Source organism: Euprymna scolopes, chromosome 33, assembly GCF_053919585.1.
Source record: "Euprymna scolopes isolate OS-2025 chromosome 33, ASM5391958v1, whole genome shotgun sequence".
Lineage (NCBI taxonomy): Eukaryota > Metazoa > Mollusca > Cephalopoda > Sepiida > Sepiolidae > Euprymna > Euprymna scolopes.
Window position 1 is genome coordinate 71,987,019 of NC_136514.1, and position 20,294 is coordinate 72,007,312.

The 20,294-nt window shown below is 33.1% G+C and overlaps 1 protein-coding gene and 1 pseudogene across 3 annotated transcripts in view; one reads left to right on the forward strand and one right to left on the reverse strand.

Annotated features, from left to right (window-relative positions):
• LOC145258294 (contactin-like) overlaps positions 1-20,294 on the forward strand; it is a 276,192-nt gene that overhangs the window by 242,090 nt on the left and 13,808 nt on the right. For all 3 annotated transcript variants that reach the window (XR_013864091.1, XM_080116330.1, XM_080116329.1), the window contains one exon: positions 4,595-4,772. Coding sequence is in view for 2 of the 3 variants with exons in the window: in XM_080116330.1 (XP_079972456.1) it covers positions 4,595-4,772 (178 nt within the window). In the remaining variant the exon portion in view is untranslated. The remainder of the gene's footprint in view (positions 1-4,594; positions 4,773-20,294) is intronic.
• Positions 19,206-19,322, reverse strand: LOC145258591 (5S ribosomal RNA; annotated as a pseudogene).

Consider the following 20,294-nt stretch of genomic DNA (forward strand, 5'->3'; position numbering starts at 1 on the left):
ACTTCAAGATCGTCATGGAACTTTTCATCTTCCTTTGGGGCAGCCTTACTAATGCATTTTCTTTATGTCTGATTCCTTCTAAACCAAAGCGATTTGTAGAAAAGAAAGCATTTGCAAAGCTGTTTTATTTCCTACCCCTCCATCGTTCTACCTTCCATTCTCTTACTTCCCTCTCAGCAAGTTGTTTACTGTGATAGGCATCTGATACCTTTACGACAAGTCATCTAATTCTTAACAACCAAACATAAAAAAAAAACAAAAGAAATAAAGTCTTCAAGTACAAAAAATGTTTTTTTTTCGGATTGATCAACGTGCATCCTAGAATCTTTATGATAGGCATGGCTCGTCGCCGATCAAAAATTTGTCAGTTAAACGAATGAAGATTGCGGACATGTGTTTAAATATTCCTATCCATAAAAAATATCAATCTACCTACACTGCCATATCCTGTATGTAGATTTACTCATATTTTACTATATGCATCTACTTACATACTTACTTGCTTTATCCGGAATTTGAAGATACCAGCCATTCTTTCCCCTTAAATCTTATTGTTATTTTTTTAATTTTTTTAGTGTCTTTTAATAACTTTTACTAATATTTTCTTAAGTAATAATCTGTACCTTTCAGTTTACCTCTTTTTTGTCCCTATATTTTTGGCGCCTTTTAACGTCGTCTTGTCTGGGTCATTTTGACATTCGCTTTTCTATTTTATATTTCATTCTATCACCATTCAATCTTTTTTCTCTTCATTTTCACTAATTTTCTCTCTCTTCTTCTTCATCCATTTTTCTTAATTACACCTTGTCTCGGCAGCCGAGATAACGCATATCTTATTTTTCTTTTAATAATATTATTTGAATTCTTTCCCCTTTTCCTTGTACCTATTTGCGAATTATTCCACGGATTGCGATCTTTTGGATTATTTTGGACCATCTTCCAATTCCGCGATTTCCTTGAATTTTACTTGTGCGAATGGAAATTTAACTAACTTTCTTGGATTTACATTTTTGGATTTTACCGTCATTGGATACTTTACCTTTCACCAGACTATCAATTCGTGAAATCACCTTTTTCTTCACCCTATTCCCCATGTTTCACTTTTTGTTACTTGCAGTTTCATCAAATACTTTTGCATGCAAAATCCGATCCCGCATTTTGCTAATTCCTACCCTCTGATGAGAAGGAAAGTATTTCTCCAAACTCCGCGGATTAAAGACTATCCACTTATTAAGTGTTTCCTTTTCAAATTAAATATGTTTTAAACTCTTTTTCAAAGTATTTTTTAACATGTTTTATTAACTATTTGTTTTTATTATAAGCTCTATCTCCTATTTTGGTTTTATCGAGCTTTTACATCTGGTTGAGATTACTTTATAAATATTAATTCTTCTTCTTATTATTATTATTATATTATTTATAAATATTTATAATATACTTTAGTTTAACCATATTGGATCATTTTGGTAAATTTAATTGTAATTTTTATTTTATATATATATAAATCCCCGAATTTTTATTTTATATATATATAAATCCCCGAAACAGTGTTTCATGGTAAACAACTGATGATCCCTTAAAAAAAATAAATTATTAGTACTATAGTAAATTCGAGAACGAGTTGATGCATTGATTGCAGGTGATTAAATGACTTTTTCTAACGAATGATAAAACATATTTTTTTGTATAGTTTTAAAGATTAAAACTTCAAAGACTATATCTATATATATATATATATATATATATATATATATATATATCATTTAATAAATTTAATTACCATTCTTTTTGAATAAGTAAAACTTAAGTTTTAATCCTAATCTCAACTACTTTTAAAGAATTACCTTTAAACAGATAAATGACACCAATATTCATTCACAATTCTAATTTCTCCCCTTTGTTCCTCTTTTGAGTCGGGGGGGGTAGTCACTTTATTTGTAACTGATTTAAGAAAAAGTTTTAGCTTTTGTTTTTCCTTGAATTTTTTAGATTTGAATTCTTTCTCCGAGACCGTAAGTAGAGAAAGACAATCGGGGGTCACCTTATCTAATGTCATGAATCCTCTCCCCTAAAAAATTCACTTAATCACGAAATAATCGGCAAAATTGCCTGTAGAAGTCCAGTATTTAAAACAAAAAAATTACAAAAATGTAAATTAGATTGGCAATTCAAATATTGTAGAAATTCACATAAAGCGTGAAACGCTTTTTTATGGGAGACAAACATATACAGAGAGTGAAGAGAGTCCGACATAGGCGACCAGATATTGGTCTGTTTTGTTAGGAAACAGACGGTACCGGTGTTGTTCTGATCTTCTGAAACACATTTATGAATAAGTATTATGCTCTAATTTTGGAATTTTTCTTAATAATCGAACACTTTTAGGTGTGTGTTTTTGTGCGTGTGCATAAGCAGTTTCTGACAATTAAGTAGAAAAACATCTGAGTCTACCTTATGTAGAAGACATATACATATATGACGCATACATGCGTATGCACACACACACACACATAAATATGCATATATATATATATATAAATATACACACGCACCATGAATAGATATATATATATTTTACGTGCATCATATACGGATATATTTTATGCACAAAGTAAAGTCAGGTGTCCCTCTATTTAATTGTCCGGACTTGATTTCATAACACAAAAAAAATGAGGAATATATAGGAAGCATTCGAATTGGAAAGCTGACTTGATGAAATCATTAACGATGCTACAAGTGATTCTTGGAATGGTAAGGAACAATAAAAAAAGAAGAAACAAACAGAAATTCCATAAAATGTAACTGCGAGAAAGAAAAATTTAAATATTTCAGGACATTACAAAAATGTTCAGTTACTCATAGTTTTGTTATTAGGATGCTGATTTCATTTTAAGAAAAGCAAAGCTGTTTTTTTTTTTGGGGGGGGGGGGCAACGTTTTAGATATCTTCAGAATTAGTTCTCGCCCGAGATTACTTGTTTTTACTTCGCAGGCAAAAGCAATTCGGCGGTTTAACGCTGTATAAAATAACCAGTAGGGTCTTTTATAGCACAGAGGCGCGTTCGAAATGAATGTTTCTTTTTAGCGCACAATTAAACCATGATACTTGTCTTTTGTACATTTAACTTTAATTCAAGTAAGTGTGTAAAATGTAATTTCATAAAATCAACAGTTGGTTCTTTGATAAGACAGGGGTGCGTTTGAAATGAGTATTTTGTTTGAAGCACAACTGATACATGATATTTAGTTTGCATTTTAAACCTTAAGTGAAGACATAATTTACAGAAAAATTTATAAAATGAACAGTAGATTCTCCACAGTGCAATGTAGACGACAATTTATTGTAGACTAAGTCGCGGGGGAGCATGGGAAGCTTCCTCCCGATAAACTGCTTGGTGAGGGTCCCTAACGAAAGTTGTCAATAAATCGATTTGATTAAAAAATGGGTGATTTCACCGATTTCGATGACAATAAAAAACTGGGAGAGTGAAAAATTTGTTCGTCAAGTATCCCTGCTAGTTTTTGTATGCATTATCGATGAAAAATATATATAAAAAAATAACATATCTGTTTGTTTTTAGATTTTCTTCCAGCGTGAGGGTACTTTATTAGAGGTGACGAACTTTAAATTGACAATTCTATTTTCTTTAATTGCAAATTTGGCAACTATCGGTTATTTTGAGTTCAGCTTGGTTCGGCAATTCAGAAGAGACTGAAGCGTTTACAAATTATCCAAATTTATTTTAGTTACATTTAATGAACGAATAATTTACATTGGATGAACGAATAATTTCAAGAAATGGACCCATCAACTGGCCACCTCGTTCGTGTGATTTAACCCCATTAAATTATTTTGGGGAATATGGAACTTTTGATCCTACACTGATAAAACAGACACAATAGACAACTTAGAAGACAATATTCGATGCGTTATTGCCGAAATACAGTTTACTTTAATGCGCAGAGTTTGTTAAAATTGGACCATTAGATTAAGCCATATACACGTAAGCCATATGTTCGAAATTGTATTTAAATTATAAACCCCAATAATTAATCTTTGGAATAAACCACATATTATGATGTATATAAATTATAAATATGCATAAATAAATGTATATAAAATTATAATTTGTATGTATAAATTATATACATAAATAAATGTATATAAAATTATAATTTGTATGTATAAATTATATACATAAATAAATGTATATAAAATTATAATTTGTATAAATAGATTATATACATAAATAAATGTATATAAAGTTATAAATTGTATATATAAATTATAAATCCCAATAATCTTTGGAATAAACCACATAATTTTATGATGAAAATATTTTCGGTTATTTATTTTAATGTAAAGTTCGCTACCTAAAAAAAACATCTTATATGTATATATGTGTGTGGGCGTGTACATCTATCAATCTCTCTCTCTCTCTCTCTCTCTATATATATATATATATATATATATATATTCTTATGAAAATGTATTTTTTTGCTGATTTTCTGAAAACTTTTTTATAGTTCATGAATGTTTCTTTTTTATTATTATTCTGCATATTTATATTGTTAGTTTTTATTCTTCTCTGCAGATTTTATATTGGACAATGAAAGAAAGTTTTCACGGGGCTCGAGTTGTAACAGTCGACAGAAGCGCGAATCAGGGTGTGATTGGGGGCCTAGAAAAGGGAGTCCTCTACAAAGCTAGGGTGCGCGGCTACAGCAATGGTGGAGATGGAAAATTGAGTGCAATGGTTTACTTCACATTGGGTAAGTTAAAAATCTTCAGTGTCAGCAGAAAAAAAATGAAGTTCACAGATCATATTTTAGTAGTGTGGCCAGCCATCATGTAGGTGCCCGAAGTAAAAGAGTGGGATTGCGCCATGTTCCATGTCGTGCCGACATCCGTTTTATGGCTCGTCACACATAAAAACAAACGAAAAGGTTTAATCATTGAAGTTATTGGCATGGTGACTCTTTATGACTCAACATTATTAGACAAATTAAACCGGATGTTTAATCATTAAATGCCTTAACCTGTGTGACAGAAATAAACATACTTTCTGCACGTGTCGTCACTCAACCCAACCAATCTCGTGAAAACCTTGTATCAGCAGCACTCACTAATGTACTATGAAATGAGCGCTCACGTTTACTCATTCAGTGCTTTGCTCCTGATCTCGGCGCCTGACACTGCTGACTGCATATCGCCTCACACACTTATATCAGACATGATGACATCTTTGCTCCAGCTATTTTAGCGCTTGTTCTTTCATCTGATCCAGCTCTGCCCAGTTGTTCTTGTACAAACTCCTTCCAGCAGCACTAGTTCCAGATCATATAGCGCTTGTTCTTCCAGCTGCTGCAGCTCCTTCAAGCAGCTCATTCCTGCAGGTACTGCTATAGCTCTTGCTTTTTGTTCCAATACCTTCGGTTCTTGTCCTTTCCAGTTCCCCAAAATGTTATTTATGTCGCCCAGTCCTTAACCATGTTCACGCAAACCTAACCTACTCGAGATATCTAACTAAAACCTCAGTGACGCCGTGTGACATCATATCATGCCGTCCAGATTCCAGACACGCCCTTCGTACTGTCAAGGTTCCAGTTTCATGTTCCTGTCGATTCAGAAGTAGACTTTTATTCCAAACTATCACATGGCGTGATGTGTCAAGAGTTAGAAAGCTGGGAGAAATTTCACAAACATCCATCCACACTCTAATGTCAATACCACAGAGAAGCGTCAATTACTTATACGAAAACTCAAAGGAAATAATCATTATTTAAAAAAAAGTAAACATAGAATAGATTGTCGCAGTAAATGTAACCTTAAAGGTCAAAAGTACGATTCTCTCTACAATATATTGTAGTTTACATTGCACTGTAGAGAACCGGTTATTGATTTTATAAAAAATATTATATATAATGGCTTGAATTAATGTTTAAAATGTAAAATTCAAGTATCATGCTTCAATTGTGCTCTAAACAGAAACATCCACTTCGAACGCGCACTTATAAAAGAATCTACTATTGATTTTATATACCGGGGTTCTACTTGCGCGGTGATAATTGCCTAAATTAAAGTTTAACATGCAAAAACCAAGCATCATGGTTCAGCTGTGCTCTGAGCAGAAATATTGATTTCGAACGCGCTCCTGTCATATAAAAAAAATATGACTGATCTTATATGCCAGACCTTGTGATTATGCCGTATAATATATATATATATATATATATATATATATATATATATATATATATAATATATATATATATATATATATGACTAATTCATTTAATCTCATAAATTAATATACGAAATTATAAATTTATGCGTAAACTTTACTTCAACAGTGCTTAATACGTAGGTAGAACTAGGTAGTAAGTTATAAAATATATATGACAATTAAGCTACACAGAATATTCCGCGTTTGATGAATCCTAGCGTGTATGAAACGCGGAATATTCTGTGTAGCTTAATTGCCATATATATTTTATAAATTACTATATATATATATATATATATATATATATATATATATTAAAAAAACATTTAATAAGAATAAATGTTTAAATTCAACTGTATCTCTCGCGGTTGACGGTAGCTTAGTGGTTCGGCTCCTTGCTAATGAAGCCAGACATGACTTTTGTTGCCGGAGTTCGAGTCTCTCGACTGGCGTAAATCGTGATACTGATGATTCCCGAAAGGATGAAACATTAGCGTCTATAAGTATTTTATAATTATTATAGCAAATAATAATAGTAATAATAATAATAATAATAATATATATATATATATACTCGAGTATATATATATATATATATATATATATATATATATATATATATATATATATATATACTCGAGTATATGTAAATACAAATTTGCTCAAAATGATGCAGTATCCAATCATATTGGGATACCTATCGTTTGGAGCAATATCTTATTTCCTATTTGAAAATAACATTCTTTTATAAGATGACTTATAAGTATTTGTAAAATACCTTTTAGAAATACTAGTTTTGCTATTTTTATTTTTACATCAGAAAGCTTTAGAGTTTGAAAAGTCTATATATTTACCTTTGCTGTTGTCAAAAGCTAAATTCAAAGTATAATTTAATTCTTTTCTTCGTTTTTCGTGCGGAATTTTAGTATATAGCGTACCAAAATCATAAGTCGCTATAGATTATGCTTTTATTCTGGAGTTTATTTTATCTAATTTTTCTTTTACTGGTTGTGAATTATTTACCACCCAAAATAGATTAATATTGCTATAGAATTTTCTTTTCTGGTGGAATCATTCATTTGATTTATAATTAATTTAAATATTTTAGGTATAGCTTTACTTAAAGGTTTAGTAATGCGCGTCTTTGAACCTACAACAAACCCAGCGCTAACTGGATTTTTTGTGCATTTTAGGTATCCAATATATACATGGAAGTTCTTTGTTATTTTCGTCTAACTTTAATCCTACTTTTTCACTAATAATGCTAATAATTCAGAATAATGCTATCTAAACTAATATTACGTACTTTATAGGTATCTCCACACACACACACACACACACACACACACACACACACACACACACATATATATATATTCTTTCTTTTGCTATAACACATTATTTTGTTATTATAACAGCATTTTATACCCAATTTGTAATAAATGTTTGAAGGATTCTTGGCCAAAGATGCAATCATCATCCAAAAATGGCCTCTATCAAAACTAGATACCACGCCATTGATTTTTGCCTCTGCAGAATTTATGCTTGTGATTACATATTTAGTTGTACGACTGATAAGTACGACGACTGAGGTAGCAGCGCTGCCCAAATATCAACTAAATGTCCCCAGTTGATTGACCCTTGCAACAAGTCCTTTATCGTAGATTGAATTTAGAGCATTTCATTTACAAGAAAGAATCTTGCTATTTTGTATGAATGGAGATTCAACTATGCCCATGAACATTGTTTTGTATGACGAATTCTTGTTGAAATAACAATTATAGAAACTTTCATCCGGGTAAAGCAACTTGCTGAGACCACATCGATATATATCTTCTATATATAATATATAAAGTTGAGTTTTTTCTCATTCTGATATTGATAGTAAAAGCATACTTTTTTATTGTTATATATTTGCTTCCCTACTAAAGCAAAATGTGACGCAAGGTCGTTTTTAATGTGCGGGAAACCAGCTCCCCAAAACGCGGCACTCTGGAAGTAGGCAAAAAAAAAAAAAAAAATAAAAAATAAAAAAATAAAATAAAAATTACCTTAGTATAGAAGGGTTCCTCTTCATTGACTAAGGACGAATTAACTTTTGTGTAACATCGCGAACAGATACTACGCTGTGATCTTATATATTTCGTTTATTGAAACTCAGATTAAATACGCATTACGATAAAAACATTAAAGGGATATAATTCAAAAGGGGTAACCACAAACTTAGGCATGACGCCCTAAGGAATTTGGGAGGTGGAGTCGTCGAGTGTCTTTCTATTCGTCTACGAAACTTTGAGATTACTCTTAGTCGGCACTTTTCACCGCAATACTGTATTCGCAACGTGAAGTTAAACCTATTTGAAAAACCCCTAAACGTTTTAAATCTGTAAAGATTATGTGTACATGTATATATTTTTTTAAATATGGAATGTAAAACTACCAAGCGAATGCAATCAATTCTAGAATTATGCTAAACGATCCGTATTCCGTTTTATCGATGTTGGTACATCATGAATTTATTGCGTTTAACTTATTCTGGATGGAAATTGATATTTTAAAAATAAAGATGGAGAACATATCTGCGTTATGCTTTCAATTTAAATTAGTGAGATTTCACGAATAATCGAACGACATTCATACACTGTACATTAGTTTTACTTTTCTTATTTATTTACCTCATACTCTTACTCTAATTCTATGGCAATACATGATGCTAGTGTATGTGCGTTACGAGAAATTTACAACAAAACGATTCTTCTTTCCGCCAAAGAATTGTCGGATAAAGGAAATCTATCGACGGCAGCAGATCAGACTATAGTATCTGTGTTCGCTTTGCTGTTTTTCAATTGTATTTTAGCAGTGCCCGCTTTATCTCATCTATTCTTTTCTACCCCTAATCAAGGATGGAGATGTAATTCGGCCGTAAATCATGTTATTTTTCCTCTAACACTTTGTCCTTTTCTTAAGTTTTATCCCCGCCCTAACCATCTTTGGTACCATTTTTTCGGCTCTTTACTTGACATTTTTCAGCACAGTTTTTTTTTCAATCAGTTGTTGCAATATTCAACACAACCAACAATAAACAAATAGAAGAAATGGGATCCTCCAGCCCGGGTCAAACGCAAAAGGGTCTGTTTCTAATTTACAGGTCCTCTAAGCGAAAAACAATTGCCCGGAGTTTTCAAAAACCAAAGGGCTACTCTTCTAAAAGACTCAAAAGAAAGAGTGGCTCCCCAAAGAAAACGGCACTCAGAGCGGCTGGCAAAAGTCTAAGGCGATGGGTCATATCGCCTGAATCTCCACATGTTATAGTCTTACTTTTCGTAAAAAGAGGTTGCTGGAATCTTATGCCCGCTCTTTATTTGCTTTTCTCAATATCAATCGGATCCATCTCCGCAGAAAGGGGCTTCGAAAATCTTTAAAAGAGGGATTGCTGGAATGGGGCGGTATGGCTGATTTCTATTAGCTTTTCCACATTGCCTAAAGCAGGAAGGGATAAAATAAAATTTCAGATAAAATTTAAAGATAAATTAAGATATGGATTAACAATTTGACCTTCTTGACAAACACGTTTCTGTTTCGTTTTATATTTGTATTTTCTTTCTTTTGTTTTTTTTTGGAGTTCTTCGGAAATAGTATCAGCGTTTTCGCTAAAATCGGAAAGAAATATCACTCACAAATTAGAGGGATTTGACCTCATATCACTGTATTCTTGGCCATCTGCTAAATAAATCTTGTCATTTTTGTTTATCTATTTACGTTTGCAAAGAAAAAGTGTTCATTGGAACGAATTTGGAACATCGGGTCTCTGTTGGTGGTTTCTACGATTTTTTAAACAAATTTGGTCCTTAAAATAGGGACAACTTGAAGTAATATCAGCATCCATAAAGTGGCATTACGGAACGGACCAGACTGAACTTGGAAATAGAACGTCTGTATTCACTTTATCATGGATACATTCTACTTTTTTCCTATTTTTTCTTCTTATTCTTGTGCTTCCTCTTTTCCTGCGTTCTTAATGCGCACGCTACAACTTCTGGTCAGCGTTATTCTACATTGTTTCCAGAATCAGGTACTTACAAGATGATGCAAGTTTGCAAACATCCATAAATTGTTGTGTACAATGGAATCAACAAGATTCGAACTTGTTGCTCGCGGTCCATTAGCTCCTGTTGGTAGCCACTTCACCACAACCACATTCACAACAAGTGAGTAATGACGATGGCTAAGTGGTTAACGGCACGAACTGACAACCTGGGTGTGCTAAGTTTGAATCATTTACATCTTACAGAAACACTTTCACTTAGGGATGCTGGAAAACTTCGCGCGGTTCCTTCCGTAAGTATGCGACGTCTTTATAGAAAAAATTCCAACTAAAAAGATATCAGAGAAACGAATGCCAACAATAATCATCTGAATCATACAAAACAAATAAATGGTGTTCAACAATCAACAGCATATTTAAAATACAGGTTGATCAAGCAAGTTGTTTAGTATAAACACCATCGACTATTTTGACGAGTATTTAGTGTTTTTAACACGGTAATTTTCCTTCGAAAACTGATCAGTTTATTAGCAATGCCTGCAACACTAATCCCTGAAGTTCAGTCTAGCTATTCTTAAAGGATTCGTATGAGTTTTTAAGAACATACAATGATGTAATTAATATTAGCAAGTCTGCTATTTCTTCTCTTTGAATGGTCTTCAAATTTTTTCATTATTTAAGGAAAATGTCGTTTGCCTTTTTTGCTGTCAGTTCTTTTTTTTGATGATTCTGTTCTTTTGTATTTCCATGTGAAAACTGATCAGTCTCTTAATTCCGTATTTATAACTTTGATGCTGGTTGCTAGAATTCTTGCTGATGTTGATTGATCTAATATTTATACTCAGGGGTCAATCCCTATTGTCGTTCTCTAAGGTTGAGATCCTGAACTTTATTGTTTCGAAATTATACAACCTGTGTTTATCGAAGCTCCATTCCCCGCTTTATTAAAAAAAAAAAAACTCCTCTGTTATCCCTATCTTTAAGAATCTGACGATCCGTGTGACCCAATTAAATATCGTCCTCTAGTCTCCTCACTATTATTACCTAAGGTGTTGAAAGGTTTGTCAATGGGAAGCTTGTTCATTTTCTTGAGAGTTTGTGTCTTATTATTGATCGTCAGTAAGGCTCTCGTGGTTATATCCAACTGCTTATCTTTTAACTGTTGTAACTGAGTAGATATGTCGATTTATGGATAATTCAGGAAAGGGCATGTCGCGTGACATTCTCGTATTCGACAGAGTGTAACATTCTAGTCTTCTACACAAACTTCAGGATTATTACTGGTAGGGTTCTTAATATTATCAGGTATTTTCTATCTGACTGACACTTGCGAATAACTTTACACAGTTTCTCCTCATTCCGTTTTCTATCAATATTGTAAGCTCTCCAACATTAAAAAATGATTTACTGCCCTCTTCTGATTTAAGATATATTTAGTTAACAATACGGAAATATTACATTCTGAAACTAATTTACTTTACATTAAAAATACTTGAATATATTGTAACGTTTTCATATTGAGAAATCAATAAACTAAATTAAATATTCTTTATGTTTTCATGCTATCTTTTTTTACGAGGCTTTCGCGTTTAATTCATTCAGTTTTTTTTCTATTTATTTTTTAAACAGTCACTAATATCCGTTATAAATAAAAAAAATAGATTCTTTTTATCTTTTTTTGTTTTCATCACTGATTTCTTTTTCTGTTTCTGTTCGTCAGCATTCTTTGCTTCTTTTCATGCAAAAAGATGACACACGGAGACGTTCGCTAAGTTTTATTCAAGGGTTTTTTTTAGTAAGAATTTATTTGTAGAAAGAAAGACTAATATAACTCAATAATTATTTATCTTTTTAAACGTAACTTGCTAACTTAAGAATTGAGTGATCCGGGCAAACAGATATCGGTAACCTAAGTTTATTCTACATTATTGTCGTGTCTCGTTTATATGGCTTCCCACATAATCTAACAATTGTTTCCTTTCATTTGTAAACGCAGCGTCATTCGCCCGTTAGACTTTTGTCTATCGAGTTTCCCCTGCCTCGTCCCTACGTCTGTCGTCTCTGGTTACGATTTTGTTTGCAGATTAAGGTTATCCTGGCATACACTAAATGTAACCCTCATCAAAATTAAGATTAGCTAACTCAATCGTAGGGTTCCAGCTAATTTAGAGTATATAGTAATGTAGCACTATCTTTATTAAAGCCTTAAGTAAAATATTACGCAAGAAACGAGTAACAATATTTGAAAACTATCCTATTTTTGTTTAATTCGAAAAGTTAAAGTGCTACCAAGACGGTAGTGGTACCATTAAAACGAGCGACCTTTCTTGCCTCAGAATGTATCTTTCTGCATTACCACCACAATTCTCAATGCACATTTGCCAGTAATTCAATGGATCGCCTCTGCTTCTTACGCACGTCTAAGGCAGAGGTTGCGTTTTTAGAGTTTCGCACCATCAATATCTGTAACAAAGATATGAAATATTTAGGTCATGAATGCATAAGTTTAGTCATCATTTTTAATCCGCTTTGATCAATTCGGGTGGAATAAAAATAGGAGGCATTACTTTTGGAACGCCCTTCGTATTTCGAATCAGTACAATTTCTCTGAGGACGCTAATTCTGTAACGGTTCTTCTAGAACCACAGAGCTTTGTTGTTTGGACGACAAACAACTTCTCCGCGGTCTTTTAATATCCCTTCTTTTTTCCAGCTTTTTGTTCGTATGTTTTTTATAACCAAAAGATGATTCCACAAGAATCGAAAATGGTAATGATACTTATAGGACATTCAATCATTGTTTTTTTTTTTTTTTTAATTTGGAAACAAAACGGTTAAAATTAGAAAAAAAAAATAACAATCAAAAGGGATAAACAGACGAATTTTTTGTGTAACAATGTGTTCTTATATATATATATATATATATATATATATATATATATATATATTCTCGCTAGATTCAGCCACTCTGATGAGTCGTGGACGACGAAACACGTGTCAGTGGATAATTATATTTAAAAAATAAATATATATTCTGTTTACAACATTCTGTATTCTTGTGCTTTTACCAATAAGTAATAAAATTCGAAAATAAGTTTACATATATACTTTTGCATCATTTTAATAAGCACACACACACATATATATTGTGTGGAATTACTATGTAATTATGTATTGTATATTAATTAATAATTGTTCACAAAATTCCATATTTTAAGTATTTCAAATGATTTCAGGGACCATAAAATGAGTACAACTTATAATTAAAAAAATCAAATATTTCAGATTTGCATTAAATTTCATCCATAGTCATTAGACATTAATTAATGGATTTTACCCTAATTTTAATTTCTTCTGAAGACTCCTTAAGCCTAAGACTTATATTTTAGACACTTTTAGAGAATTTATTTAGCCATTAATATGTTTTAAATAAAAATTAAAAAAGAAGAATTCTCGACAAAAGGTGTATTAACATTTTATCTTGTTTTGAATCTTTGTAAAGACCGGGGTATTACGTCATATATGATAAGTTTTTCATGAATTGAAGCATTTTTTACACTGAAGTATATTAGCAACGCCTCGGGGAGAACCGCTAAGATTGTACATTCTTTGAGGATATCGCATAATATATTCTCGAAAACTGTTATGTTAACATTGCCGTAGGTTCGGTTACAGCCATATATGAAAATGAGAAATAGAGAGAAAAAGAGAAAGAGAGATAAAAAGAAAGAAAGGTGTATGTGTGTGTCCGTGCGCGTGTGTGATGTGGGCGTGGTTCCTTGTGGCAGTAAGCATTCATCAAACATTCAGCTGATGGACACCATGTGTACGGTTTCCTGAAGTGGCACCAGGCGTTGCCTCTCGAGAACCCTCCACCCTTGATAACCCCCAGTCGGCTATCCGTAATAGTTGGCACATGCCCTCCTAACAGAAATCCATCTCAGTCGCCCGCAGTATGCACCAGAGAGCTTCCCTATTGTCAAAATGTACAAGTTTATTTAAACACGCTTTGCTGTTTGAGTTCTCAGACTACTATCGCACTGTCAATATTATTTCCACAACGTTTCAGCCGATGTAAGTTCCTTTTTCAAGTGCATCTTTTGAGATGAGCATTAATAATTCCTGTTATTTGGGTTATTCGGACTATTATTCTCATCTCGGGTGTCATTAAAATGTTTTGGCTAATGTATCTTTTTTGTACAATGGAATCATCACTTATCAAGGCCCGGGGCCACTCGAGGACAGGAGTTAATGAGTCTACAGTAGTCAATGGGACAATATCGTAGTAATCTTTAGTAGTGGGCATTTAGTGAATTGGATTACGTAAGGGGACGGATCATTAAGAATTTGTTTACATTGGATTTGAAGACGACTGTATTTTAGTCAGCTGGAAAGTAGGCAAATGAAAGAGATTTCCATAGGCGTGTAGTTCTAAAAAATAAGTTTTGTTCATCGAATCTATTTTTAGGTTTAGGCACAAATAAAGAGTGGAGGAAATTATTGAGAGTGGTTTCAGATAGACGAGTGCTCATTATGAAAGTTTGGCAAATGGAAACCATAAATTGGGGCTCGGATGAGCACTTGCCATCAAAATAACGATAAATCAGAGACATGCTCGAAACGTCTCTGCTGTGAGAAAGAGGTTGCAGGGAAGAGAAAAGGGCATTCCCTACTAGGCTGCGAAGTCTTTTTTGAGCTCTGTCAAGCCAGAATAATTCGCTTCTAGCAGCAGATGTGGCAACAGTACACCATCTTAAGACGCACTTGGCTTTTATACAGGCATAGATTTGCATTGGCAGAGAAATATCTGCCATTCTTTATGTGTGTCTTGTTGAATTGGTGAATTTGTACGGAATTTCGAACCAATCCAAAGGAGTAGATTAGTCTCGTCCCTTCAGACCTGACCGGATAGAAGTGCTTAGTAAATTTTACGTTCGATGTAACGATTTTCTTTTATACAAGACGCACTTTAAGAAGGTTGGAGGTTACATCGGCGGAAACGTTGTGAGAATAATATCCAAGACGAAAATGGTAGTTACGCATAATGCAAAATTTCAATCTTCATCTCAAAAGATGCACCTAAAAAAATTCGAATGTCACATCGGCTGAAACGCTGTGAGAATAACAACGGAGATGAGATTAAGAGTACAAACAATACAAATCATTAATTCTCATCTCAAAATCTTCCCTTCATCTATTCTGTCCGGGGTCAATATAGGAGAGATTCTAGATTCGAGCAATTTTTATTTTTGTTTTAATCCAGACTATGGTTCTTTTAATTTTCCTCATATAAAAAGCTGACTTTGCGTCTACCTCTACCAACGTCGGACTTAATATTTTCTTTTCTGACTCATCTCTGTCTATCTTTCTTTCTCTATTCAACCTCTTTGTTATCTCCTTCTCTCAACGCCTCCGTCCCTCTCACACACACGCACTCACAAACACACGCAAACGTACAAACTCTCGAATACACGTAATGTTTATCATTGTTTCATTGTTTCATTTTTATAATTTTATTTTATTTATTTCTATGAAATCAAGGTCCCCCTTGCTATAGTTAACACTTTTTCTATAGAAATCATCTAGACAAGACATGAAGCCACTTGCTGTAAGGAGTAACGAAAATACTACGTAAAAGTAAAAAAATTAGCCAATGATAATTGTGAGATGGATAGATACCGATCCAGAAAAAATTATTTCCTCTTTGTCAGAAATATTACTCATGGAATATGAAGCCTAAGGGAAGTGAGAGTTAGGAGTCGAATAAAATTAAACCCTACGTATATTTTCTCAATATGAGATACATAATTATACGAAAAGTTCCATTAAATTTCTCAAACCCTAAGTAAGTAAAACTTGAAGGATATTTATTTTCCTCTCATTAATTGACTATTTAAATATGTTATATTAGTATTTTTGTTTTTTCAAGGCAAGAATTCATTTCGTCTGGCGTTTTTTATGTTTCTATAATGTCGAAAGTATTACAGGAGAAATCGCGTCCATTATATATATATATATATATATATATATATATATATATATATATATATATATATATATATATAGGATGACCCCCCAAAAACGGGCCCAACTCTAATCAGGCCCCGTTTCTTAGTGTTTTGTCGGAATGAAATGAAACTTTGGTCATAACTAGTTCATTATATTTAAAACATCACATCAAAACACAGGGGTCTTTGGCCTTTTTTTTCTCCGTTCTACACCATATGTTCTAGATGGCCTCCATTTAGCTTTTTTTTTGGGGGGGTGTCACCCTGTATATATATATATATATATATATATATATATATATATATATATATATATATATTTGTGTCAGGTCATGTCATATGCTACTGGTACCATGTAACCCAGTAGTACCTGCCTCATGGTCGGGTCACCGGCGACTAAATTGGTTCCCCCACCTGACTTGTTTGGTGAGGAGGGCGGCTAGTCTCCCTGGAGGATTAAAAACAAGACCTTCCAAAGGGCGAATGAACTCTTTTTCTGGGTCAACGGCCAATTAGCACCGTGTGTGTGTGTATATGTGTATTGGGGTGGAGAGGGCTCCCGTAAGCCGTGGTGAAGGCAACCTTTCTAGGAGAAGCAAATCTCTGATTTAAAAAATCATAAAGCGGGAGACCAGTACCCGCATTAAGCTGGTCTGCAATTTAATTTGTTGCTGGCTATCTTGCTCTTGCTTGTTGCTGGATCTCAACATTTTGAACCGAGAGAGAGACTTAGCTGTCGTACAAAGCTAAGACTCTGTTACATCATCTTTGTATAGATACTCCCTCAGGCATTTGGGCTCATGGATTTTAAATGTCCGAGGGAGTAGCACTCGTCTGACATGTTGCAATCATCATATATATATATATATATATATATATATATATATATATATATATATATATATATATATGTATATATATATGGCCCTATCGGTGGGGCATTAGAATACACCGACTTCCCCCCTGCAGAGGGTAAAAGTCCCTCAATGGGGGTCCTGGATATGACCTTAAACTGTATCCAATGGTGAGGCCCCATCTTGTGGGCTTTGGGAGTGCGGAGCCACCCTTTAATTCCCGTTGCTCCCAGGTCCACTCTGACCCAGAGTGGTAGTACCTATTTGGGTTCCAACTATGGGTTAAATAGAAACGGACTTGAAAACAACAAATATATTCTATTAAAAATTTTCTTCAAAATCTTTGGATTCGGCATTAAATAACCCGAAAAAGGTTGATATGCCGTAAAACAAAAATAACCAATATATATATATATATATATATATATATATATATATATATATATATATATATATATATATACAGGTAGTTGAGAATTTCGCTAGTTTCATCCACGCCGTAATACGGTCCGTATATAATTATACTTTATATATATATATATATATATATATATATATATATATATATATATATATATATATATATATATGTGTGTGTGTATGTATATACTTGTGAGCAAACGAAAGGAGCCAAACAACTTTTATACATTTTATTGCACTAAAAGCTATATTGAACAAAGAACAATTGAACAAGGAAACTTAAACGAGACTAATAATACAGAACAAGACATTTACTTTAAGAAATGCTCAGTATTGGATCGCATTCCATTTTTGATTTCTTTAAAAGATCAATCCTTTTAGACGTGCTCTCAACCAAAGTGGAACTCTGTGAAGAGGAGATGCTATTCCATTCGCTTTGCACAGCTTCCCACAGTTTTTCATTGTTCGAAAAAGTTCTCCATCCAAGGCACGAGATATTATGGACCAACTATTCTCGATTAAGTTTAAACCGGGGCTTTGGCCTGGCCAAAATATCACATCAATTGAATTATCAGAAAACCATCTTTTTGTGACTTTAGCAGTGTGTGCAGGGGTATTATCATGTTGAAATATAATGTTCTGGAATATTCCCAGCTTCTGGATACTTGGTAACAGTCCTGTTTCTAATATTAAAATGCATTCCTTTGCATTGATTGACTTCACAGATCTAATAAGTTCCCCAACTCCTGCTGCAGTAAAAGTTCCCCGTACTATTATCCATCCATTCCCGTGTTTAACTATCATTTTTATGCAACTTGGAAAAAATCTTTCTCCAGTTCTTCGATTGCACCGTTCGGGAGCATCAGGAGCATTACTAACAAGACAAAATCTTGATTCATCTAACCAGAAAACATTCCTGAATCAGTCTGTACTTTTTTCTTGCCATAACACGAGAAAAATCTTTTCCTATCATTGATGTTCTTCTTAGATAAAAATGGCTTCTTTGCAAACCTTTAAGAATATCCAATTTCTTTCAAAACAGTTAATTTCAGCCTGTGGTCGTCCTTCAAAGTGAATGCTCTAAGGCGACCAGATCCAGATTTCCCTTTTACCAAGCGTTCCACTTCGAATCTTTGACCAATTCGCTTCACTACAGAAGGAGATATTTTCACATTTTCTTTTCTTAAAATATCAAAAATCTGCTTGTAATCATTTTGGACTGACTTAATCCTGTAATTCGGTTTTTTATATCCTGGCCAAGATGCTTTCGTACCAATTTTAGGATTAATTTTTCCACTTATTATATGTTATAAAATAATGATCTGCAAAATAGAAATTTTCAGTTTAAATTAACAAAAATTCATGGGAAAATATTGAAAAATCGATTTCTTCCTTCTTTAACTCTTGACCCATTTTCTTTTTTTGTGCTCATGAGTGGACATATATATATATATATATATATATATATATATATATATGCTTCCTTCAGTCTTGACAGACTATGGATACCCATTGTAAGGGTGACTGCGCGTGAAATTTGTGTGGCAAGAGTTGCGCAATCTCAACCACGCCTCTTCTGAGTCAACATTGTTGTATACCAGTGGCAAGTTGAGGTACAAGACGACTGGAAACAATGCCGAGATAAGCGGAGAGCACATACAGCGCCTAGAATTCCCAAATGGTCACCCATCTGGTATTAGCCAGGCTCAACGTTGCTTAACTTCGGTGATCTGACGAGAACCGGTGTGTCAACGTGATTATGCCGTACACATGCCATATATAGACATGATTGCATACATATATACATATATAAAGTAAAAGATGGTCACACACTTTTTGAAGACACTTATTTTTAAAGTAAAATTGAAATGGGAATTTGAAAACTTTTAAGTGTTGAATATAATAATAAAATAATTTTTATTTACTGATTTTTTTTGTAAGTCCGATATTTCGCTAATACATAGCCTCATCAGGGTCGAAAGTTCGGTTCGTGAATTTTTCTTTTTCTTTATTTTTGTGTTATGGCGAAGAGATATAGCACCAAAATGAAGAAAAAAAATTCACGAACCGGACTTTCCACCTTGATGAGGCTATGTATTAGCGAAATATCGGACTTACAAAAAAAAAATCAGTAAATAAAAATGATTAAAATCACACAGATATACCTACAGTGTCTGACAGAGAAACATAGGTAAGGGGAGAAAAAAGACAGGGGCAAAGAAAGGAGAGGGAGTATGGGAGTAGGAGAGAGAAGGGGGATGCGGTGATTTAAAATTACAAGTCCACAAAGAAATATATATAGGTCACAATAGACTCATTACGTAGACAAAACTGCTTTGAAGAAGAAGAAAGAGAAGAAGAAACAAAAACTAGCGACCGTAATGGATTTTTTATTTTTAATTATTTTATGTCTTGCTGGGCTAGAGAAATACAATAAAATTATTTTTATTTTATTATTTGCGATTCACGATATAATCTACTATATGCAAATTTAAATTTATATGGAAGGATTAAGAACGAAATGATTAATAATAATAATTTTTAAATTTATAAATTTGAATTGAGGATTAAGAATTAGATTAGAATTTTAAACGGCTTCATTTTTAAGAGACAGGAAAGCAAACTGATATATATGCCAGTATTTAGAAAAACCAGAATAAAATAGACATAGTAATATATATATATATGTATAACTATATAAATTCACACATGTACACAACAACACTAATGCATACAACACAC